This window comes from Rutilus rutilus (assembly GCF_951802725.1).
Source record: "Rutilus rutilus genome assembly, chromosome: 15".
Lineage (NCBI taxonomy): Eukaryota > Metazoa > Chordata > Actinopteri > Cypriniformes > Leuciscidae > Rutilus > Rutilus rutilus.
The window spans coordinates 8,703,056-8,728,672 of NC_140220.1; the positions used below are offsets into that span (position 1 = coordinate 8,703,056).

Consider the following 25,617-nt stretch of genomic DNA (forward strand, 5'->3'; position numbering starts at 1 on the left):
ATAACACATGCCTTTTTTAACAAGCTGCACAATTTGAGATACAATTCATGTTTGTAGAATGGATAGTACAATGAAATCTCTAAATGAATAAGCATACTAATAGTGATGCTTGCCTTGGCAAGTACAACTAATCCCACCAATCAACATTGCAATCAATCCTTGAAATACAGATGCAAAAATCATTGCCATTTCTGATATATTTGATTGTTACAATTTTACAAATGAAATGATTGTGTTGCAACTGGCTTGTAAAAGCCTAGAAATAATATGGAATGATAGTTGAATGCCTGATGTTCCCTATCATCAGTCCAAATATAGATTTGGATAATGTCAGATCTGATTGATGCCACTTTGCCTTTCTTTGGTATTCCAGCAGCGTCCGGTGCACATTGATGTTGCGTCATTGAGCACGATCTTTGTTTGGGGAGGCAGATAGCCAATGGGAAAATCATTCCCTGGGGATGCACTGTGCAGGGAACCAAGGTCTGCATTTGAAACATGAGAAGATGAATCACATGTAATCTGTGCTTTGTTCTTCTAGCCCACACGTATGGGCTTTGCCCTCAAGCGGCTGGCATCTGCTATTAATAGGCAAAGATTAAAAAAACCTTTGTTGTCCAGCTAACCTATAGTTCATCTTCAATTTGCTGCTGCTAAGTATGTATCTGATCCTCTGTAGCTGATTGGATGTGACTTGGCTTGTGTTATTTTTGGCCGTACATGTGATGTGATGCAGTAAACAGCTTTGATAGCTATGGGTATGGCTGGAGACGTCGCTGTAATGCAGCGCTAATTGGCTTTGTTCACCATGCACAGATGTGTCGGAAGGTGTTGGATTATTCAAACATGTGACCAGTTGAGTTGATTAAATCAACTACAATGTAGGAATATTTTGATGCATCTGAGGCTTAGGGATGCTGCAGTCAAAACAATATTTTCAAAGGTCTGAGGTGGAATAAAGACCAGCAGATGAAAATATGTGACAAGGGGAATGCTTGGAGCCATTTCATCTGACACAGCTGGAGCTCTTTGATAGTTGTAGTGTGATGGCTGTTCCTCCAAGCATTAATGGCATTAAATCCTCCTTAAAGTCCCCATGAAATTATAATTTAAGTTTTTTTGGCTTTTAGTATGAAGTTGTTAGTCTTAAGGTTATATATAATGTATATATATATGTGTGCTCCAAAACAATGACAAAATTCACATTTAGAAGGTATAACTTATAAGCATTCAAAATTTACAGTCTCTCACTTCCGCTTTTGATTACATCACTCTGCACTTCAGCTTCTTATCATATTTTCTGTCCAATCAAATGCTTTCTAGAATCTAAAGCGTCCCGCCCCCTACACTATTAATAGACACTGAAGCTGCGGCTGAGATCGGCCACTTGTTCACACATTTACTATTTTCGATATGGTGAATGGCACATAATGCACTATATAGGGGATAAGGAGCGATTCAGACAGTGTCGCACACAGTCTGGTCCAGTCCAGAGACACGATCGACCACAAAACTAATCGGACCATTTAGTGCTGGGCGGTATACCGGTTCATACCGAATACCGGTGTTTATTTTTGTTATGATACGAATTTTTAAAATACCGCAATACCGATGTATGTCGCTTTAATAATGATCGGAACACGGCGCGGCACGACACTGTTTGAGAGGGTCATTTTTCTCTGTTGCACTGTAGTGATGCACGTGTAAGCGTGACTTTGAAGATGGATAGGTTAAACTATAATTGATAGCTGTCAAATTATATTACAGTGTTTCCCATACATTGGTTCACAATATCAACACAGCCTTTTGGAAAATCGATTTGTGGTTGGCATTGACATCGTTGAATAAACATGAGCACTGCACGTTTCAAAATCAAAACGCGGCGTGGGTGTTTTTATATTAATGTATCTTAAGTGAACTGACGGTCTTTAGAAAAGTTTCTTTGTTATTACGATTGAATCTTTCTTAATCTTTCCTGATAAAGCAGCGTTTATGAGCGTTGCTGCTTTGTGTACAGCCGCTACCGGGGAAACCGCTATTTCTGCCGCTCCTAAAGCGCCTCCTGCTGGCACCTCTTTATAAACACCCTAAATAAAAAGCCTTTATAAACTTTATAAAAAAAAATTCTACAATATTCACTCATGATAGTAAAATAGTAGCCTGGTAATACGAAACTCTGCTACTTCGCTTTGCTGACAGTCTGGAAGGGCATAATTGAAAAGCGTTTTCTTTCTCGCGGGGGGGACGCTTGTCTGAAGTTTACAATTATTGGTTACCTGTAAGCCAATCACATAACGTTTGGTTATGATGTGTGTTATGCGCCGGCTCAGCCGCATTGAACTTCCACTGTAAACACATATATGATGTGAAAACAAAACCATTGCGCGAAATACCGGAGTGAACATGGCTGTGAACGACTTTTGCAGATTATGTGAAGTAAATCTACGCATCCACGGTACAATCACGGTACGTCTACGTCGCGGCTCTCAGCCCGCCCTCTGTTCGTTGATTGGCCGGCTGTTTTGAGGCCGGAGGAAAACTGGGGGATAGGTCGCTATCTCAGACTGAGTACAGAAGCGAACTGAAATTGAGCGGAAGTACGAAGTCTGACGTAGTCAGGCTAGTAAAATAGGGCATTCTAAGTCAATCTACTGCAGCATTTCCTCTCTCACTCAGTGAAAAATGTGTTTTACACCCAGTCATGCTTGGAAAAAAAGAAATACCGTCATATACCGTGAAACCGGTGTAATTTAGAAAAACACCGTGATGTGGCTTTTTGGTCATACCGCCCAGCCGACCATTTGAATTCTACACAGAATGCTATATTTTAAAGCGATATGGAGGAGATTAGGAGGAGAAACGGTTAGACAGACTCAGCACTAGAAACAGTAGAAGGGATAACACCGGTGCCAAGCACCAACATAAATTACACACATAAATTACAAATCCTCAGCATGACTATGTTCACTCTTTTGCTTTAGTAAGAGTTTCATAATAAATCTAAAAGGGGAATCTATTAGACTGTGGCTATCAAAAGCTGTCAAATGCGAGCTCTACAGCTCTGGCCAAGCTGTGATATAAACAAAACGCTATTGGCCAGTTAAAAAAGGGGAGGAGCTGCTTGTTATGTCCCGCCCTGTCTTCCTGTTTCAGTGGAAATTGCGTCAACACACTGAATAATGCTGCCGTTTCAAAGCACTTTAGTGGGCCTTTAATTCCTTGTGTAGAAATGTTTGCTATGAGTAACTCAGCTGAAAATGCAAACTTAAACCAGTCTTATTAGCTAGTTTAGCTAGTTTAGCTGGCTCCCAGACTAGTGTTCAGCTGTTTTCATATTTGTTGGGCAGTAGCATCTCTAGAAATTTTCTTCTTCTCGCCATGAAATGCCTCCTTTAAAGCGCTTGAAAAAATGTGTAAAAAGTACTGAAGACCATAATTAAATAGATGTAAGAACATTATTGAAATTCATCAAATTTATTTAGACTAATATTTTTTTTCTCTAGCTTGATCGAAGTCATGCTTTCTCAGCATATGGATGAAAATAATTATTTGCTTTCCTGTAATTTCTGGGAAAACACATATGATGTTTATTACCATGGAGTCTCTTAGATTTGTAGACATGCACATTTTAATAAACACTAATAAGACTTATTTTGGTCTTTGATGCACTCAGATTTAGTACTATTCCATAATATGAATGCACAAATTGATAATCACTTATCATCACCTACTGAAGTAACCATATATAGTTCTGTGTAACCTGTAGAAAGAATCAACCCAAAAAGAATATTAAAAAAATCGAGTCACTGAATCTGAATCCCCAATTTGTCTCTTCAAATAGTGAAGTTAGCCATATATCTCACTAGTGAAGCTGAGGTAGTAGGGTTACTATTTTTTTCAGTCATGCAACTTTTCATTTATAGCTATCGCTTAATCAGCCGGAATCATTTGAACAGCTCCCGAATGCGCTGAATCGTTTAGAGCGGATTATCACTCATGAACTGTTTAGAACAAAGACAGCGGCAAGTATTTAGGCGTCTACAGGTCACTGTGTCTGCTGCTTGAGAACGATTTGTACTGCAACAAGGATCACCATGTTATTGTTTTTTGGACGTGCCATAGTAATACTACCATGGTATTCTTTGAAATATCTTGGAATACCATATAAATATAATAGTGGAAAAAGTTTAATTGTTCATATAACTATAGCGTCCCCACAGCCAAACATTAGGCTACATGGCATTAGGGAGTTGTCCAGATTACCTTGAATTAAGTAAGCAACCATTGTCAGATGTGCTTAGAAATCTTAGTAAAAAAAAAAAAAATGTGGCATTAAAAATTGTCCTGCTGTTGTATATGATGACTTAATTGGTGTTTTGAACCTCAGGCTTTTATAAATATTCAGATATTCAGTGTAAAATCTATTTTTATTTTAATTAGTCATGACAACCAGCAGCTCCAAAACCGAGTTATTTCACAGCGTGAAAAGGCTAATCCACTGGTATGTCTACAGAATACAGATGTACATTTTCAGGTGTTTATAATCAGCATTTGTTGATTATTATATATTTGAAGTGATTCTATTGATAATTAAGAGTTCAATATTATTAAAAATGTATTGTTTACTATTACTAATATTTGTGTATTCTATATATTTATATGCTTATTAGGTTACCACGTCATACTTATCAACATCTAATTATAGCAACATGCGAGGGTAGCTCCTTTTATAGGCAGTAGAGAGCGGGGCAGCTCGCATATTTTAGAACTTATTTTGACCTGGGAAAGACTATAATGGCTCAGATTTTGCTCAGGGAATAGCTGTCAAAAGCTTTATCATATCTGGTACTGAAACTGCACAATAGAGCAGTGTCAAAACAGTGTGATCGGGGCACTCGCTTTGTGCACTCAGAATCAATCAAAAGATGCCTGGACCGAGAACAACTCAAATATAAAAAATAGTTTTTGTGCTTTCATATTTATTTAGAAGATCCTGAGAGACAATATTGTGACAACATTGTCATTTCAAAGATGGATATGTCTGTTATATGCACAGTGTTGATATATTTTCACAGCTGTGTGACAGTTATGGGAATGAAAAGTGAAGGTACTGTATGTTCAGCTGGATTTATTATGTACACCCACCACAGAGTTATGAGGTCTTGACCTACACCCCCTCAAAAATCACAGAGCTAGTCCCATACAGTAGATCATTTATGTTGCAGTCACATGGCATGATCATACAGTAAGGAAAATATTCAGGGTGAGTGGTATGGCTAAAAGCTTTTGTAATGGTATCGTAAATGGTAATATTTCCGAAGATATAGTTATGTTTGCTGAAACTCAAAAAACATGGTATTTACATACACACTACCATTTAAAAGTGAGGGTCACTTTAAATGCTTCTGATTAAAAAAAAAAGAAAAAAAAAAGGAAAACAGTTGTGAAATATAAAATGTAATTTATTCCTGCAATGGCAAATCAGAATTTTCAGCATCATTCTTCAGTGTCACATGATCCTTCAGAAATCATTCTAATATGCTGATTTGCTGCTCAATACATATTTCTTATTATTATCAATGTTGAAAAATGTTGTGCTGCTTAATATTTTTGTGGAAACCGTGATACATTTTGTTTTCAGGATTCTTTGATAAATAGAAAGTTCAAAAGAGCAGCATTTTTTCAATTACTTTTTTTTTTGTAACAATGTAAAAGTCTTTATTGTCAAAAAATTTTGAACAGTAGTGTATATTAAATATTTTTTGATAATCTATTGAAATGATAATAACCTCATAAATTATAGGATATCATTTGATTATTTTCTCATTTTATTTGGACTTCATGCAAACCAAAAGATACAATTTCAAAAACAAAAGATTCAAAGCACTGAAACTAATATAAAACTGAAACTCATAAGGAGATATGTCAAGGGACTATCAAGCTCCAAAAATGAATAAATCAACTTAAAAGACGTGCAAAAGAACTCATGCTCTATATCCCAAGTCTTGTGAATAGCTTTGTGTGAGGAACAAACCAAATTTTAAATTGTAAAATCCACCATAGCAATAAAATCAAAATTTTGTGCTTTAAATATGCAAATATGCATGTCATAATGAGTTACAAGAAATATGAGCATCATTGTGTCAGGGTTCTGTCACTTCTGTCTAGTGTATTTCTTGGTCTTGTGACAGAGCTCTGACACTCCTGTTTTGTCATTTCTTTGTGTGGGCGCGCATGTTTAGTCTGTTCCTTTTATAGTTATCATATGGCTTCAGAAAACGTATGCACTCAATTCATATGGATTACCTTTGAGCTGGTTTTAAGAAACCATGAAATCAAAATCGACAATTTTTGTTTTTAATGGAATATTGCAGTATTTATCATAATTGATTGAATATTTATTGTGCACATCTTTATTTAATCTTTGATCAAAATATAGCTTCCCCTACCTCTTGAAGCAACATCTCTTCTCTGATGACATGTTTACTGGCGCAAGAGCGGGACAACCTGTCACTCACATGACATCACAGCAATAGCAAACCACAACCATCCAATCAATTCCTGATGGACAAAAAAAAAAAAAAAAAGCCTTTCACTCAGAAATACACTCACCTAAAGGATTATTAGGAACACCTGTTCAATTTCTCATTAATGCAATTATCTAATCAACCAATCACATAGCAGTTGCTTCAATGCATTTAGGGGTGTGGTCCTGGTCAAGACAATCTCCTGAACTCCAAACTGAATGTCAGAGTGGGAAAGAAAGGAGATTTAAGCAATTTTGAGTGTGGCATGGTTGTTGGTGTCAGACGGGCCGGTCTGAGTATTTCACAATCTGCTCAGTTACTGGGATTTTCACGCACAACCATTTCTAGGGTTTACAAAGAATGGTGTGAAAAGGGAAAAATACTGCAGTCCTGTGGGCGAAAATGCCTTGTTGATGCTAGAGGTCAAAGGAGAATGGGCCGACTGATTCAAGCTGATAGAAGAGCAACTTTGACTGAAATAACCACTCGTTACAACCGAGGTATGCAGCAAAGCATTTGTGAAGCCACAACACGCACAACCTTGAGGCAGATGGACTACAACAGCAGAAGACCCCACAGGGTACCACTCATCTCCACTACAAATAGGAAAAAGAGGCTACAATTTGCACAAGCTCACCAAAATTGGACAGTTGAAGACTGGAAAAATGTTGCCTGGTCTGATGAGTCTCGATTTCTGTTGAGACATTCAGATGGTAGAGTCAGAATTTGGCGTAAACAGAATGAGAACATGGATCCATCATGCCTTGTTACCACTGTGCAGGCTGGTGGTGGTGGTGTAATGGTGTGGGGGATGTTTTCTTGGCACACTTTAGGCCCCTTAGTGCCAATTGGGCATCGTTTAAATGCCACGGCCTGAGCATTGTTTCTGACCATGTCCATCCCTTTATGACCACCATGTACCCATCCTCTGATGGCTACTTCCAGCAGGATAATGCATCATGTCACAAAACTCGAATCATTTCAAATTGGTTTCTTGAAAATGACAATGAGTTCACTGTACTAAAATGGCCCCCACAGTCACCAGATCTCAACCCAATAGAGCATCTTTGGGAGTTGGTGGAACGGGAGCTTTGTGCCCTGGATGTGCATCCCACAAATCTCCATCAACTGCAAGATGCTATCCTATCAATATGGGCCAACATTTCTAAAGAATGCTTTCAGCACCTTGTTGAATCAATGCCACGTAGAATTAAGGCAGTTCTGAAGGCGAAAGGGGGTCAAACACAGTATTAGTATGGTGTTCCTAAAAATCCTTTAGGTGAGTGTACATCACAATAGGGAAGAAAAGACTATTGCAATTTCCTTTTCATGCCGACTTTAATGGTGACCTTGTTGTCAATTCTGCATTTTGACACCCCATTCTCGTTCATCGTACTGAAAAGATAAACAATCTGTGTCATACAGGCATGAAACATGCATATACCATCATACCCTCCAGCTCTAGTGAAGACCAGCAGTGCGTGATGTATATGTGGCATTTATCATCAGGGTGGAAAAAGGATAGTGAGGTCTCTGTAGTGGTGTTGAAGATTTACTATTCACTGCTCATCCACTTATCTGTGTCCATGTAAGCCTCCTGAGAATGGAAACGCACAGGCATAACAGTCCCGCAGTAAGCTCGTTCAGAGGTCAGGCAGCTTTTTTAAGGATCAGACTCAGTGGTTCCGAGGTTGCTTGGATTTATCTGGGTTTGACCCTGAATCCCTAAACAGTGTCCTATTAGCTGTTGTTCCATGAGTGATGGTTATGCAGGCTGTCATCAGGACAACCGCAAACCTCGTCCTGGGCCCTGTGATAAGGGATTAAATGAGTGTATATTGGGGTCCACCCTTATTTTACCCTGGGCCTGTGAATTGAAACACTCAAAATGTTACAAAAATATTCTACTTAATATAAATGCATTTCTTATTCATCAAAACTGTATCACAGTTTCCACAAAAATATTAAGCAGCACATCTGTTTTCAACATTGATAATGATCAGGAATATTTATTGAGCAGCAAATCAGCATATTAGAATGATTTCTGAAGGATCATGTGACACTGAAGACTGGAGTGTGCTGATAATTCAGCTTTTACCTCACAGGAATAAATTACATTTTAAAAATGTATTTAAACAGAAAACAGTTCTTTTTAATTGTAATAATATTTCACAATATTACAGTATTTTTGATCAAATAAGTGCAGCCTTGTTGAGCATACTAAATTTCTTTCAAAAACATTAAAACATCTTACCGACCCGAAACTTTTGAACAGTAATGTAGTAGCAAATAATTAAGATGGAACACAATGTATTCACTCCTGCTTCATGCTTTGCTGATTCATCAATTAGAATAAATGAGGATTGCAGCTGTTTGACGTATATTGATAAGTTTCATATGCAGTTGAAAGCTTTTGAACATGTTTCAGCGTCATTGTAAAATTCTCATTTGTTGATCTAGTCCAGCTGTAGTACTTTAAACCATTTAGGGCAGTGATTCATAACAAAAATGGGTCGCATAATCATGCATATTTGTGATAGCACATACTGTACAGGCTTATAGTGGAGAAAATGCTTGTTGTTGTTGTTTTTAAAGGCTGTGTGTCCAATCAAACTCGACCGTGTTTTGTCAGAGCTGTGACACAGTGAACTGTGGACATGCTGAAGACATGAAAGAGCTGTTGGCTCATGGGACGCAGGTTCAAATCAGGTTATGTCCTGATTTCATTCTCCCTCTCTCACTGTCTCCGGTTTACAATTTAAAATAAAGGCAAAAAAAACCTACAACAAAGAAACAGATTCCAACATGGATGGGATGACATTGCCTCATTGTAAACAAACAAAATTACACATGGCAAAATAAAATGTAGATGTATGATAATGTTTTTTTTTTTGCGTAGTGAATTACAGCATGAAACAATCAAAATTTGGTTTGTTTTTCATTAACAAATCATTATAAATATTGTCAAGGTTTGATTTTAAGAATGTTTTTGTTTACTTGTGTGCCGTGAAACAATTTGTTCAGTGTTGAATTGCCAAAAAAGTCCTACTCAAATAAATATTTAGGACTAGATTTAAGATTTATGTATTTTAATTGCATAAACTTTCCACCCATGTGGATTTCACTGTTTAAACATAAACTAAACTGCATATGATGCTTATTTGTCGATCATCCATTTGAACTAATTTCACAACTAGCCCTATTTTAACCATGTTCATACTTTTTAACTGAATAAAATAACATTTCCACAATAACTGGTTTATGCTGAGTCTAAGCCTTTTGAATAAATGCAATGTAAAAAAAATATGATTTAATGATTTAAATACAATCAAACCAAACAAAATAGAAACTGTACTCTTACCTGTTTCATACATACATGTTTAATGTAGCCTAAATATACGTTACATTGAGTAAGTTTGTTCATGTTAAAACTGCGAAATCCATATGTTCAATTCAAATATAGTATATCTTAAATGTAGGCCTAAATATTTAACCACATAAGAACCACTGTTCAGGTTTTGTTTTTAATACATTACATTTTTCCATAGATTTTTCCAACTTTATGACTATGAGTGATGCATTCGTGTTCCTCATGCAAATGTTGACAGTCCTCCCAGGCCCAGCAAGTCAACACCTTTGAGGTGTTGCGTTAGCCTCAGGGCATTGCTCTTGATAAATTGCTAGCTGTCCTGTCATCGCTTGACCTTACAAAATCCCAGAGAGGGGAAATGCACTAAAATAAACACCTCTGCACAACTGCAGAACCATCAAATCAGACAAGCTGCTTTCTCGCAGGCTTATCACTCTAGCCCACGCGGTTGTAGGTCATCTGCCACATTGTTCTCACTTTTATTGATCGGCAGTTAGTTTGCCATTAGCATTATTAGCCAGGCCGAACAGATGAGTATATAGACAAGACCTTTAAATGCTAGGTGCTGGGAGAATTGCATGACGTCTCTCCTACTCAAACAGTTCCTCTGACTCAGTTTCTGTTTTGTTCAGTTCTCAGAAGCAATGGTTTTATTATATAACCATGTGCGAACAAGCTATTTATTTCCCAATGCCGTCATTGCGACAATGTCACTGAGAAGTACTCTTGCCTCTTGTCAAGTCATGCTTTACAAGGTTGTGTTGTCTTGTTGCAGACTGTCAAGGCTGTGTGGAAGCCGAGTGGAAGATGAGATCAGGCCCTTGTCCTTGATCCTCAGAGCGGAGATTATTCGGAAAAATCCAGCTCTATTTTTTTCCCCCTCTTATGTTGTTTGCCTGGACAAAGGCCCTGAGGGCCTGAGACTTTTGTTTGTGTGATTTTTTTTTTCTTTTTTTCTGTGCTTATATTCAGTGTAAGTGTTTACTCTTTTTAATTTTAATTATTATTTATATTCATAATTGTCCTTTATTTCAGAGACCCTCTAAACGTGAACTAAATGCACTTCTGATGAGCAAATAAATTGGTGCTTCATTAGGCAAAGCAAGATGTTGAATACTTATTTGCCATTGAGTGCTATAGATTTATTATAAAAGCTATGATCTACAGTACTCATACTTCAATAAAGTACAATACAAAATAAGAGTCTTGGTGCGTCCGAAGTCGCATACTGTCTGAGTAGGTATACATTTTAATTTCAACTTACTTCTCGACCGTTAAAGAAGTATGTGCTATAAAGTATGAATATGTATGAAAGAATTACATGCATCTGTGCACTACTACTTCATCACTTCACTGCCATTCATCAATCCTCTCCCATGGCTTCATGGGTTATTAACCCTCATGGGTTACTTGCACTTTGAAACCTACTTCAAAGTTTGCGTTCTCAGGCCACCAAAACGCAGTTGTCGTGTAAATAAACGGCCAGGGAAGTGTTCGATTTCAGACGCAGCGTCTGTTTGGTTGAAATTCGTTCACACAAAAAACATTCTGAACATAAAGTCATGCAATTAATGTTGGTGGATTGAAGCGTTCATGAATTGTTAGTGAGTTTGATTTGTGAACAAATCTTTGAGTCTTTCAAATTTCAGTGAATAATCTCTTAAAAATCAGTCACACAATGCTAATGCTATTCTACGATTTTAGAAGAAAAATAGTGCATGAGTCTTATGGACTACTTTTATGATACTTATGCTTTTTTGTGATTTTGAAGTTTTACAGCCTAGGTTATCTTTACAAATTCACATTTTGTGTTCCATGGAAAGGAGTTTGGAATAACATGAACTATTCCTATAAAAAAAAAATTTAAAAATAAAATCACCACCACAACATGTTTTTCCCCGTCATTATGCATAATCCTTCACGTTCATGGCCACATTAGCCATTGCTTAAAATGGGCCTCATAATACAAGGAGATTTAACTTGACTGTTTAACAGTTTCAGTTTTTATTTCAGTCATGTTTTTCATGCTCTTTGCAGTGTGGTCCATGAGAGGAAATGTCATTCTTTTGTTTCTTTTTTTTAAGCGCAGATTGCATATCTAAAGCAGAAAATTAGCTGTGTGAAGTGTGAAGGTAAAGTGTGCGGAAAGGAAAATTGCAAACGCCTTACCCCTTTGTTAGTGCTATTTTAAAGCTTGTTACTGGGCATATGGATTAAGACCGGATTAACCTTGTTTGTTCTGACATTTAAAGTAATGCTTCTTTATATTTAGCACATTTTTGTGCACGAACTTCACATCTGGGGTACATGCTGAATCCAAGCCTTTTTGCATAGTGCTGTATATGAAGTATATTTATATATATTGAGAGAGAGAGAGAGAGAGTTCTTACCACTCAAAGTTTATGATTGTTTTGGACTTTTTGACCAGACACAGACGTCTCTATGGGCCCATTCTGTGACTGGTAAACATGGTAAATGGTAGACATGGGCACAGGTGTGCGCAGTAGCAGCTGCACTTCTTTTGGTGCGGGTTCACAAGAGGGCTTGACCTCATAGAGCGATCTGCTGCCCTTGTTGCTCAGTTCTGGTGCTGGTTGCTAAGTGTTCTGTCTCAGATGGCAGAGCTCTTCTCAGCCGAGAGAATTGTCCTGAAGCATATACCAGGGGCGTGCATATACCCAAGCCATTTGAGAGTTAATGAGTTTGTGGATTCGCTAATGAATTAAAGGTATAGTGGAGGATTTGCTTTTTCCAGGTGGATCATCAAGACTATTGGTCCTCCTAGTTGTCAATCATTCTGGTGATATGTTTACGTAAGGCCGTCGTACGTGCTCGTCCCTAGGTAATTTTCGCTTTCTGCGCTTGCGCACTTTCAGGTGTATATGTGTGGTGAGCTACGGTTTCAGCCATTCATTGAAGCTCGCCGTTCTCACCGGGTTTTTTCAAAATGTCTGAGGGTCGCAAGAGAAAAAGTGTCTACGAATTGTATGACAAGAAGAGAAAGGCCTCTGAAGAAAGAAACAAGACCAGAGTGTTTTTGGGAGAATATTTCACACGCTGACATGCGCTAAAAGCACAGGTTGGGCTTCCCACTGATGCCTCAGTTGCGAAGTTTCTACTCGACAGGTAAAGTTTGGCATGCTATTTGGAGAAATCCATTTAAAATCATTGCTAGTAAAAGTTAATGTAAGCTATGATTAGCTATGCTAGCCCTGGCACAAGTCACACACCGCGCAGACACGGTAAACATCTCAATTTGTCTAAAGTAGCCTTATGACCAAATGGTAAAAGGTATCACGCTGAAATGTTCTAAAACCTTGTGTGTTCATTTTTGATAATTCCAATGTGTTCACCATAGTATTTATTACACAAATGCAACAAGCTACTTCTCCATTGCAGATCATGTCTTGAGTCCTCACTCACTCAATCGATCAGTATAATAAGTAAATAAAACACGGAAGGGCATTTGACATTTTGTCTTGCATGAATGTTTTTGATTTAGTTTATAATTTGCAACATAATTGTGCCACCAAACGTGACTAGCCAAATTTGGATGCCCTTCCAAATAATCTACTTTGATGCATATCTGTGCACTAAAATATAAAAGATGTTTTATGCTTGTACTTTGTTAGAACAAACAACTAACATGTATAAAGTAGGCTTGTATGAGCCATGCCGACAGCAACTTGTAAACAGAGCGTGCACGAGGAGAGCTAGGCTCGTGCGTGCTCTCTCGTGCACACGTTTAATAGGTGCTCTCATTCAAAAGGCAATTTGACCGAAAATGAAAATACGGTCAAACTTAAAAGTGGCGTTTCCATTCTAATTATGCTTTTAAATGAAAGTTTGCCTCGGGTAGATTAACAAAAAGACCCTAGGCTGCATTTTGGTGAGAGTTACCCTTTAACAATTCTGTTTACTCATTATGCTATTATTTCATCTCAGGTTTGTATTGGTTTTATTTTATTATTGCTATTTTATGCTATTTTATGCTAGTATTATATGTTAGTAAATGTTACATTTTCACATATATTTTTTGCATGGTTTGCAGTCTGATTTATTTTCGTCATTTTGCCGACTTGAATTAAATGCCCATTTGGACAATACGACTGAAATGACATGACAAAATATTGACTAAATTTAAAGGACATATTTGTTGAAACACAAAAACTGTGATTGGAACAAAAAACTGGAAAAAATAACAGCATTTTTCTTGCCCAAAACCCATCAACAGCATGCCGAGTTGTTATCTTCTGGTGGTCTTGTTCAGCGGGGGCTAGACCAGCCAGCTGGCATCATCAGGAACCAGATCAATTATCATTGCTGTGGACTGTTGGTGACGGGTGTCGTTTCCGAGGATCACTGATAGTGCCTCAGTGCATTTGGCACAGAGCTTATTAACACATATGGAGCCTTTGTATAGTGTCATTGACAGTGTACATCGATTTTAGTAGCTTCTGATCCCTGGATTGAGTGAGACAGAGAAGAGCTAAGTGACACAGGTCATAGCAAGGTGAGGCCATAAATAGCTATGGAAAAGCACTTTGAAAAAGTACAGCATACTTGTGGTGTTTGATAAATTTCTTAATTTTGCTGCTGAGCATTTGCCCCTCCTCTGGAGCACCTAATGTACTTATGATGGGACACCATCTGTTTAGTCAGTTAGGTCTTAGCGGAGGCAGGTTGTTGCAGGGGAGGCATGGGAAAAAATAAGAGGGCTTATTTTACAGGAATTTTTACCCCCGTCTTTGGGATAACAATTATTTTTGTCATTTTTTCCACTATAGACTTAGTTTTTTATTTTTATTTTTATGGATAAACCTCACTATTTTGTTAGATAACAACTTAAGACATTTAGAATAAGACATGAGGTCTTGATGGGGAATTTTTGTCCTGTCTTCCAGTAAAAATAAATTAGATGAGCATCCTTAAAGCAATTAAATTAACTAATAAGTTTATTTTTCTTACCACAATTTGTATATAGTTATACAGACATCGTTTTATAGATTTTAGTTGTAATAACAGGGTAAACCTGTCTCATTTATGCTGGTCAAATAGCATGACAAAGGACAAATAGAACACGCAGAACATAGGAAACTTGATACTAACGTTAATGAGAACCAACATCAAGAACTGAAACACAGGAACTTAAATACAAGAAGCAACCAAGAATAAACGAGTAACAAACTAGAGCAAGAATGAGTAACAGAAACTGCAGAAAATGAAACTAAACCAAAATATAGCATACACGTTACAAAACCTAAACCTAACAAGAAATTTGCTTAATAGAATAAGAAAAATAAACTCGTAAAGTCTTCATGTGAAATCATATGCTATTTTGTTTCTCAAGTAAATCTTGTTTTAAGGATGTTTGTACAAGGTAAGATCATATAACCAAATAAAAAACTGATTTAAAAAGGGGAATTTAAAAAAAAATGAAAATATAGGGTTAAAGGCACACTATGCAGTTTCCGTTTTTCTCAAACAGCGACCCCTAGAGTCGCTGTGGAGTACTTTTAACGTTTATTTATTATTATTTAACGTTACTGTCGTAAATACCACTCACGCAGAGCTGTCTCTGCACCAAGGGGGTAAGCCAGCACCCGGAAAGCATAGCTTCCATGGGGGCAGCCATTGGCTAGCAAGCCATCACCTGCTGTTAGCATTCCATTGACTCCCATTCATTTTGGCGTCACTTTGACAGCGAATAACTTCACATCTGAGGCGTTTAAAGACTCTATTTGTCCATTATTTATTTCTAAAGAAACAAGACAATGTATAAAAGGCTCCATTACCTCCATTACATAAGCTGTTTTTGTAAAAATAGGCTAACAATTGCGTCATAACCACGCAACTCTCTGTCGCACAGTAGAGACATTACCGTATAGACATGAGGAGATGCTTGCAGGCAATCGGGGGGACGTGGAGGCAAAATGACAAAATAATTAATCAGAATACTTTCCAGAAGTTGCTCCTGCTCCTAGCTCATGGACACCTCCTACTCACGCTCTCCGTCTCTGCAAGATTCGGAAGGGAATGATTCCGATTTCTCTTGGCACAGCTACTAGAAGACTTGCAACTGTCAGACAGGTTGCTCACGTCACATCTACGTCGTCAAGTTCAGTTTGCAGTACGCTCAGCCATCAGGAAGTGAGTGCTTCTAATTGACTTCACTTTTCTCCGTTGAAGTCTATGGGGTCGCTGTGCCCATTTCTTTTACTGTCTATGCTCTGCACTCTTCTGACCACTTTTTCTTCCGTTTTCTTCGTCGACTCTGCCATGATTCACGTCTGAAATGCGTGCTAGTGTCTTCCATAGAGGCTGCTTCATATGTTGTTGATGTATGTGACGTCGTGCCGTAAAGCAAGTCGTGATTCTCGCGAGATTTGTCAGGGCACCACCTCTCAAACTTGCATTGTTGGTTTTGCCAGCGGCAAAAAAAATCATTGTGAAAGTGATATTGTTTCTCCATGCCGTTATAGTGGTGTGGACTATTCTTTTATATTTAGAACTATATCGTATCATTGGTTATCGTCCTTTCATGTTGATGTCAGTTTTAATCGATTTCTTTTAATTTAGCACTAATTTATATTTATTTTGTTATGCTGTTCAGTAACATTGAGCTGATGCAGTGGCAGCAGATGTCTCTGATGGTTTAGTGTCCCACATATCTCTCTGCATCAAGATCCGACCAAACAATTCGCACTGAAGCATGCAAATCTGTCACATTTCCAAGCAATGTTTTCTTCATTATTTGGCCTTCAGCAAAGGCTTTTACCATACTGACTGAGAAGCATATAACCATTAATTTACCATTTCAAAAGTCATTCTTCATATTTCAATCTTACTGTTGTAAGATTATATCTGTTAAAATCAATTAGCTTGAGTTTGTAAGAGTAACAAAAAAACAAGAAATAGACATTAGAAGTGGTCAATCCCTGTTTAAGGAGCTGTGTTAAGGTTTAAAAAGGAAGAAGTGTGTAGGCTATAGTTTTGCAAAATTTGTTCTCACTAATCATCCTGGATCTTCACACTCAGAGACAGAACAGATGAAAAAATTAAAAAGCTGAAAAGATACAGTTTGATTGATGTTGCATTTATTTATCATGGCAGAATGCAGAGGCGTCATGCACACATTCATTTTTGAGAGGGCACCAGTGCAGACCTGGCACACATCAGGGTGCCCTTGACAAGACAAGACATGACTAAAGGAGAAAACAGTTTTAACATCATAGTATAGTTCTATCCAGAAGTACATGATGTGTTGGTCTAGAGGTTTTATTTAGTGAGCAAGATGCTTCAGGTTCCAATTCTGAACTGATGTGTATATATGTTAATAAATCAAGCAAGATTGCAGTAAAACATGATTGTGAGTGATCAGAGCAGCTTTGACATTTTGAAAATCCATTCTGTTCCCCACAGGAAAAGGTGACATGACACTCAATTCAACTGACCAAATTTAGACATGAATGTGTGATTTCTGCCACACTTTTTATTTATTTTATTATTAAATATAATTGTGCTTCCGTGTTGTTATCGTTAACTAAAACTATTAAAAATAATAATTACATTTACATTAGCTGAAAACGCATTTTTTAAGCAACACTTGACCCATTAATACTAACACTGACTATTCTATATCTATTAAAAAAAACTTGTGTACTGTGCTAGACTAACTGGGACTGGTCACAGCACTTGCATATTGTTGCCCTATTGTTGGTTTGATTGCTACTATTGTTCTCCTAATTTGTAAGTTGCTTTGGATAAAGGTGTCTGTTAAATGATATGTAAATGTACATTTAATCATTGTGCAGATGCTTTTGTCCAAAGCGACTTACGAATGAGAACAATAGAAGCAATTAAATCAACAAGAGGGCAACATTATGAAAGTGTTGTGTCAAGTCCCTATTAGACTAGCAAAGTGCACGTAGCAAGGTAGTAGTTTTCTTGTCTTCAGCCGTTTTTTGGAAATTTCCATAAGACTCTGCTTTGATTGAGTTAGGCAGGTCATTCTAACAGCAGGGATCAGACAAGCAAAAGGTCTGTGAGAGTGATTTTGTGTCTCTTTGGGATGGCACCACAAAGCACCGTTAACTTGCAGAACGCAAGCTTCTGGAGGGCGCATACCGTAAGTCTTAAGTAGTGAGTTTAGGTGTAGTGGTGCAGACTCAGAGCCTGTGGTTGTCTTGTAGGCAGGGGCGGACTTTACCATTAGGCAAAGGTCGGCAATTGCCTTGGGCCCCGAGCTACCTAGGGGCCCCCAAAATGCCCTATTAACTTATGCTTAAGTTTTTTTTTATTATTTTTTTTTTTATTATATATTTCTAAAACTCCATTTGTGAAAAATGGCATCAATCATTAGTGTCGCAGACAGGAGGGGGCCCCCCCGCCTCACAACATTGGACTATTCCATTATCTCACTTTTACTGCGCATCTGTGAAAGAGACAAGGCTGTGCCAAAAAAACTGACGGAGAAAAAGAAGTGATTGACAGACAGAGTGTACAGAGTAGTAGACAGAGTAAAAATGAAGCGAAGCTAGCTACCCAAGCGGTGCTGAAAAAAGGAGGAAGCGGGAGGAAAGCAAAAAGTCCGAAAAAGTGCGCGGCGCGAAAGATAAACAACACGCAGTAACAGGAGGACTGGGAAATAGAGCAATTGATCCCCAGAGCAAGACGAGTCTAAACGCGAAAATTTAAAGTTTCGAAGTTACCCAAGCGGCTCAAATACAAGAAAAAAAGTGAAAAGACGCTGATAAGTATTTGGAAACGCTGCCAAAGATGACAAACTTTTTTATGGCTACTGTTGGGGATACAGATCAGGAACAACAACGTCCAACGCACAGAAAAATCGTGAAGCAAAGAGGACACGGAGATCGACAGACAAAACTGAGCAGTTTATGAATCGTGATATTTAAAAAAATCTCAGCTCTCAGATTCTGTCAATTCTATTACGAAATTCAAAACAATAAATACCGTTTTGCCGTTTTAATGTGACGTGACAGATTCCTATAACGGCACGTGAACTGATCATCTCTACCTAATAGTAGCCTAAATAAACACGAATTAATTAACAATGTTGAAATATACCGTATAACTTACCGAAATGTATATTCCTCATTTATAATATCGATCAATAAGTGTTTTTCAACCGCGGAAAGAGGTAAAACAGCTGGAGAACACTCGTCACATAACATTTAGGCTACCTCAGGAAAGTCATTTAATTGGCTAGAAAAAAAGAGCTATAGAGAGTATATGGCTAAATATGTGTACTATATTACTTATTTTAACCTTAAATTATACCAGCTGATAGGGCTTTTTTTTTTTTCTTGAGAAAAAGTAACGCCTGTCTTGTGAAACGTTACCTAATATTTATCCAAATGAGTCAATATTGAATCAAATCACAAGAATTGAATCGAAATGGTGAAATTTGCCAAGCAAAAAAAAACATAGCTTACCAATAGCAATAGAAATTGTACCATGTAAACATTGTAACATGTTTCTGTTTAGGAGTAAAGAAGTGTAGCCTATGCAGGGTTTAAAGGGGACGTTTTTTTCTCCTCTCTAACCTTTACTTCCCCGTAGATTAGCTTTACCTGCCTATCCACCATTCAGTCGGTAGGCCTACATATTTTTTTCGTTCTCTTTTAAACATTGGATGGGTAGGGGCCCATAGCCTACCTTCGCCTTGAGCCCCCGATTTGCTAAATCCGCCACTGCTTGTAGGCAAACATTAGAGCCTTGAATTTGATGCGAGCGGCTGTTGGCAGCCAGTGCTGACTGATGAAGAGGGGTTTGACGTGTGCTCTCTTTGGCTTGTTAAAGACGCTGCCACATTCCGGATCAGTTGCAGAGGTTTGACAGTACATGCTGGAAGGCCTGCCGAGAGAGCATCTCAATAGTCCAGTCTGGATAGAGCAAGAGCTTGGACAAGGAGTTGTGTAGCATGCTCTGATAGAAAGGGTCTAATCTTCCTAATGTGGTATAAGGCAAATCTGCAGGTTGTAGCAATATGGTCTGTGAAGCTTAACTGATCATCAATCACAACTCCAAGGTTCTTGGCTGTCCTGGGAGGAGTTATGGTTAACGAACCTAGTCGAATGGAGAGGTTGTGATGAAGTGTTGGGTTGGCCGAGATCACAAGTTCTGTCTTCGCGAGGTTGAGTTGAAGGTGGTGGTCCTTTATCCTGCCAGAAATGTCTGTCAGGCAGGCTGAGATGCGAGCAGCTACCGTTGGATCATCTTTTTGGAATGAGAGGTAGAGTTGTGTGTCATCAGCATAGCAGTAATAGGAAAAACAAATGTTTCCGAATGACAGATCCCATTGATGACATGTAGATGGAGAAGCGAAGTGGTCCAAGCACTGAGCCCTGAGGCACCCCATTGCAAGATGTTGCTACTTAGACAGCTCACCCCTTAGACAGCTCACGCTGAAGGATCTACCTGAGAGGTAAGACCTGAACCACTGGAGTGCAGTTCCTGAGATGCCCTTTGTCATGGGTTGAAAGGAGGATCTGGTGGTTAACTGTGTCAACAGCAGCAGACAGATCCAACAAGATCCAGTCTCAGGGCTTCAGTAACCGAGAGAAGGGCAGTCTCAGTTGAGTGGCCGCTTTTGAAGGCAGACTGGTTGTTGTCCAGGAGGTTGTTCTGTATGAGAAAGGTAGAGAGTTGGTTGAACAAAGCTCGCTCAAGTGTCTTTGCAATGAATGGAAGAAGAAATACCGGTCTGTAATTTTCTAAAGTGCTGGATTTAGAGTGGGTTTCTTAAGCAGTGGGGTTATCTGAGCCTGCGTAAATGCTGTGGTAAATGTACTATAGTGTGAAGAGGAGTGCAGGTACAACTGAAGAAGAAATGGCCTGAAGGAGATGAGCAGGGATAGGATCAAGCAGACAGGTAGTAGGGTGATTGGGAAGGAAGAGTTTCTAATAATACTTTCTAATAATATTTAAAAAGTAATAAAAGATAAAGCTAAAATAATATATAAATATTAGATGAAAAACAATTTCAAGATAATTTAAAAATAATTCAAGATAAATAAAATATTCAAAATATTCAAATAAAAGCCAGTTAATTCAAAATATGAATACAAATAATATATATATATATATATATATTATAAATGCAAAAATAACATTGATTAATTAAAAAAAGATATACTTTTTGAAGTTGCATTTAAAATACACTTGGTTCAGTCATCTATGGGGATTTTGCATTGGCATTACACTTTAGGGGTGACAGAAAAGCCATGGTAGTTTATCACTGATTTTATAGAATATCTTTGAATCTATACAATAAAACAGGGGTATTTTTTAGCCTCCTTCATGTGAAATCTCAGTTTACATGGATGCAATGCATGCCCTCTGCTGGCCAGATTGAATATGTAAAGAAAATCCATCTTAAATCCAGCTAAATAGCTCTCATTAGGAAAAGTGATGTTTTGATTCCATTAAATTTAGCACCAGTGGGGCAGGGATGGAAATCGATTGGAAATTTTTATGATTAAGCTGCAGTGGCGCCATCTAATTTGAAATAATGGTTTCAACCAGGCAGGATATCGATTTTTCTTAAAACAGAAAAATACTCTCAGTTGTGGAGAAATCATTTTTTATATTTATAAAGATATCGATTAGTTATCAGGATTTTGCTCACAGAATCACTAATTGATACAGTCTGTTACAGTCTGATACAGTTAGACTGCAGAGAAACTGACCCAGATACTATCACTGTTAAATCTTATATTTAATCTGATAAGAAAAGCCATCTGGGTTTTTTTTAGGATGAGAATGAAAGGTCATTTGGTTGGGCTGACCGTGCAATTTATCAGTCAGTCTGTTTTCCCACATTCCCATCTGCCTTTTCTAGTAGTGAATTTTCCCCTCAGGCTGTACAGTCAGGTCTGATTTAACGATGCTCAGACTAAACAATCACTTAACTAAAGGCCAATCAAGTTTGTCTGCAGATTGAAGGCATTGCCAAGTGGTTTGGAAACTCTGTCTTGTACTGCCAGCACAATGAATGTTATTTGCAATCCTCCTTGACACAGGAGGGATTCTGGCCAAATTCCTCAAAGCTACTCCATCTTGCATGTGGTTGACAGTGTGGTTGACTGAATGATGAATAGAGAAAGGTAAATGTGAAAAATGCCCCAATAGGGCTTTTAGTGACAATGCAATGAGGAAATTATAAGGGATGTTGTAATGCAGCTGAAGGCAGTGTAGACAGTGTGTGGGGAGAAAAGGAATAGTCAGCGACTCGGTTCAGTCACTCCCTGGAGAGAAGAACAGTCTCATTAGAGATGCAGTGGAGAACAAGCTCCACTAATTCTGATACTGCTACTCCTTTTGTACTCTTGACTGATCAGGGACAACGATGATAGTGAACAGGTACAATATCATCAATTTCTCTTAGGGCTATTGTCATTGCCCACAATTATGCTGATTCATGCCTATACTATCACTATATGGATATTAATTAGTTTATATGAATATTAATTTGTGATGTTTAGTTTGGGATTTTTCAAAGTTTAAGATATATATATATAAACAATAATAATTTGATATGCTTTGATGGAAGAAACCCAAGGTTTATCTAAGGATAAAAATATCATAAAAACTTGGGACTGGGCTATTTTGACTTGGGTCAGTTAGTAAACACCTATAGGTGTTTTAATATATAGTAACCACCCAGAACACCCTTGCAACCGCATGGCAACAGGCTAAAAAACACTCAGAGCACATAAGCAACCACATAGCAACACCCTGGCAACCACCTATAACACCCTAGCATCATAGCAGCAAGTTTTTTCACTGGCAAGCAACATTCCATTTTCTTTAGAGAATGTCAAACTCTAATTGTGACCCAGCTGGTTATGGAAATATTTAGTTTTATTAATCACATAGAATTTGAAAAGGAAGCTAATCCTACAAATCAAATTGTATGAGTTACCTTACCTAATATTTCAAGTTAGCAATTAATATGCTTGTGTAGAACAAAACAAAAATCTAAAATTCCACCCAGAACACACTAGCAACCTCAGAATGCCCAAACAACCACATATCAAATCTCTGGCAACCTGCAACATCGTCATAGCGGCTTTTTTTCGCAACAGCAAGTGTTACACCAATTTCTTCATAAAAATGTAAAACTCTAGTTATGAACCGTTGGTAGTCTGTTTTATTAATTACTCAGAATTTGAAAAGGAAACTGAAAACTAATCCCATCACATCTACCAATCAAGTTGTATGAGTTCCCTTACTCCGTATTTCATGTTAAGGCCAATCAATATGCTTGTGTAGAACAAAAGCTAAATCTAACATTCTACAAACTTAATCTTTTAAGTTTATTAACTTAATAAGTTGAATTGTTATTATTATTATTATATTTTACTGCTAATGAACTGTTAAACAATCCTCTAATTTAACCCTCATATGTCTGTAACTGAGCGAGTGCATTTCATTTTGTTTGTTTCAGATGATGCTATGAAGACCACCAGAGATGACTGATGTGGAACCTGTTGTCTCTGACTTTGCAGCCACGGGCAGGACTGGCCGGCGGAATGCATTGCCAGATATTCTAGGTTCCACTGCTGGTTCTGGAGCCGCTGACCTACCTGATAAACTAGCCGAGCTTTCAGTAGGAGGTACTGTATGTTGTTTTCTGTTCAACTGGGCTTATTATTGTAACAATGTTCATAGTTCAGAGAAGAAGGAGGCAGGAACCGGAAAAGTTTAATCACAGCAAAACGAAAGTAAGCAGCAACCCCTCACGGACATAAATGTCTTAGGCCTGGTCCTTTCTCGTCTTCCACTGCTGTCACTCATTTTATCCTTCCAGATCTCCACTGTGGGACTCGAGACCGGTGTCGTGCATGTGTCGCTCATTAACATTCGCTCGATCTGCTTCCACGGTTCTCGGCCCCGCCCCTTCTTCACTCCACAGTTATATGTCCATAGTCTCAGTGTATATGCTGATAATCAAAAATATGTCTTTGCGAGAATGCTGGTCTCACAAACACATGTTTTTGGTATATACATTGAGATGAATGGACAGGGCTAGGCAAAATATGGGAAAAAATAATGAAAAGGATTCAATACAAATTAATAAAAAGTAAAGAAAACAACCCTCCTAGCTCATGAAATATGACTACTATTACTTATTGGTGCATTCACTGGATATCAACGGCTTTATCACTCGGCAAGTGACTTTCAATTAGAAAATATGTCAAAAAGTGTGTGAGAGATTCCTTAACATTCCTTCAATTATTATGTTATTTAGACTAGAGAATAATTATTAAATAATAAATTTAAATAATAAATTTAATAAATTTAAGTAGCCTATTATATATTTTTAAATGAATATTTTTACTCAGCAAGGATGCATTCAATTGATCAACAGTAACATTAAAGACATTTATGATGTTACAAAATATGTGTATTTTAAATAAATACTGTTCTTTTGAGCTTTCTATTCATCAAAGAATCCTGAAAAAAGGAACTTGGTTTCCACAAAAATATAGCAGCACAACTGAAGAAGGAGAAGAAGAATTATTTCTTGAGCAGCATATTAGCATATATCATAATATATAATATTATCATGTTAGACTAAAGTAATAATGCTGAAAATGCTACTTTTCCATCAGATTAATTAAAATAAAAAAATTATATATGAAATATATTTTATATAACATAATATGCAAAGAAAACGGATAAAGAAATAAAAGTTGGATAAAAAAATTATTTAATAAAAAGGAAAGAAATGGTGTACAGAAAATGACATAACCAGAATGAAATACTGCAGTGTAATTAAACAGCAAACTTATGCAATGGGATTAATAATTAACAGGGCTGAAAACTAGTTCAGTGCATAAGTTAACTAGTCTAATTTAATCCATGCATTGCACCTCTGATATATAAAATGGGCCCTTATGTTGTCAGAGTCTAGCTTCGTTCCTGTGCGAGACTAAGCTGTGATTGACAAAAGCACCTCTCTTTAAAAGGTGCTTTTCAACAGAGAAAGGAGCACTCTGTCATCACAAACACACTTAAGTGCTTTTGCTTGATTGAGCTGTCATCACGGGGCCGGCTGTATGTTAGAATGCCACCAGATGCTGTCAGAAAGTCATTCCTTTGTTTCTGTGGTTGCTGCATGGTGAAAACCTGTGAAAACCTGTGATATCAGTGATATCAACGATTTAATGCCCTAGGCAATGACCTTGATTCAAAGCACACATTTCTGATCAAATGATTTCAAAATGCCTTCTTGCAGGATTAGATGACTGAACCTGCTTCAAATATTGCCTGCAGTCAAACACTTTTGATCTGCTCTGTGTTACCCATAAGCCTCAAGGGCATAAACAAATGATGTTCCATGAGCTGTTTGTGATGACCGTGGAGATTTTCAGCAGAAGAGTGATGAATCATACATTATTTATACATTATTTTAAATAATAAACAGAATACTGTTTCTAAGTCAGCGTCTTTGAGGGATAGTTCACCCGAAAAAAGAAAATCCCCTCATTATTTACTCACCCTCATGCTGCTCCCAACCTGAATGACTTTCTTTCTCTGCCATCTAGTGGTGATTATTATCATTTTCTTTTGGTACAAAGAACATTAGAGCAGTGACCTTTTCAGCCGAGTTCAAAGGGTGAGGTCTTATTTAAAATGAAATCGGATGGTGATTAATACTGTCAAGCTCCAAAAAGAAACAAAATTATCATA

The 25,617-nt window shown here is 37.6% G+C and overlaps 1 protein-coding gene across 1 annotated transcript in view; it reads left to right on the forward strand.

The window, feature by feature from the left end:
* Window positions 1-25,617, forward strand: part of pkib (protein kinase (cAMP-dependent, catalytic) inhibitor beta) — a 35,695-nt gene that overhangs the window by 7,620 nt on the left and 2,458 nt on the right. The window contains exon 2 of the mRNA XM_084431876.1: window positions 23,369-23,537. Within this exon, the coding sequence (XP_084288002.1) occupies window positions 23,393-23,537 (145 nt within the window). The 5' untranslated portion in view covers window positions 23,369-23,392. The remainder of the gene's footprint in view (window positions 1-23,368; window positions 23,538-25,617) is intronic.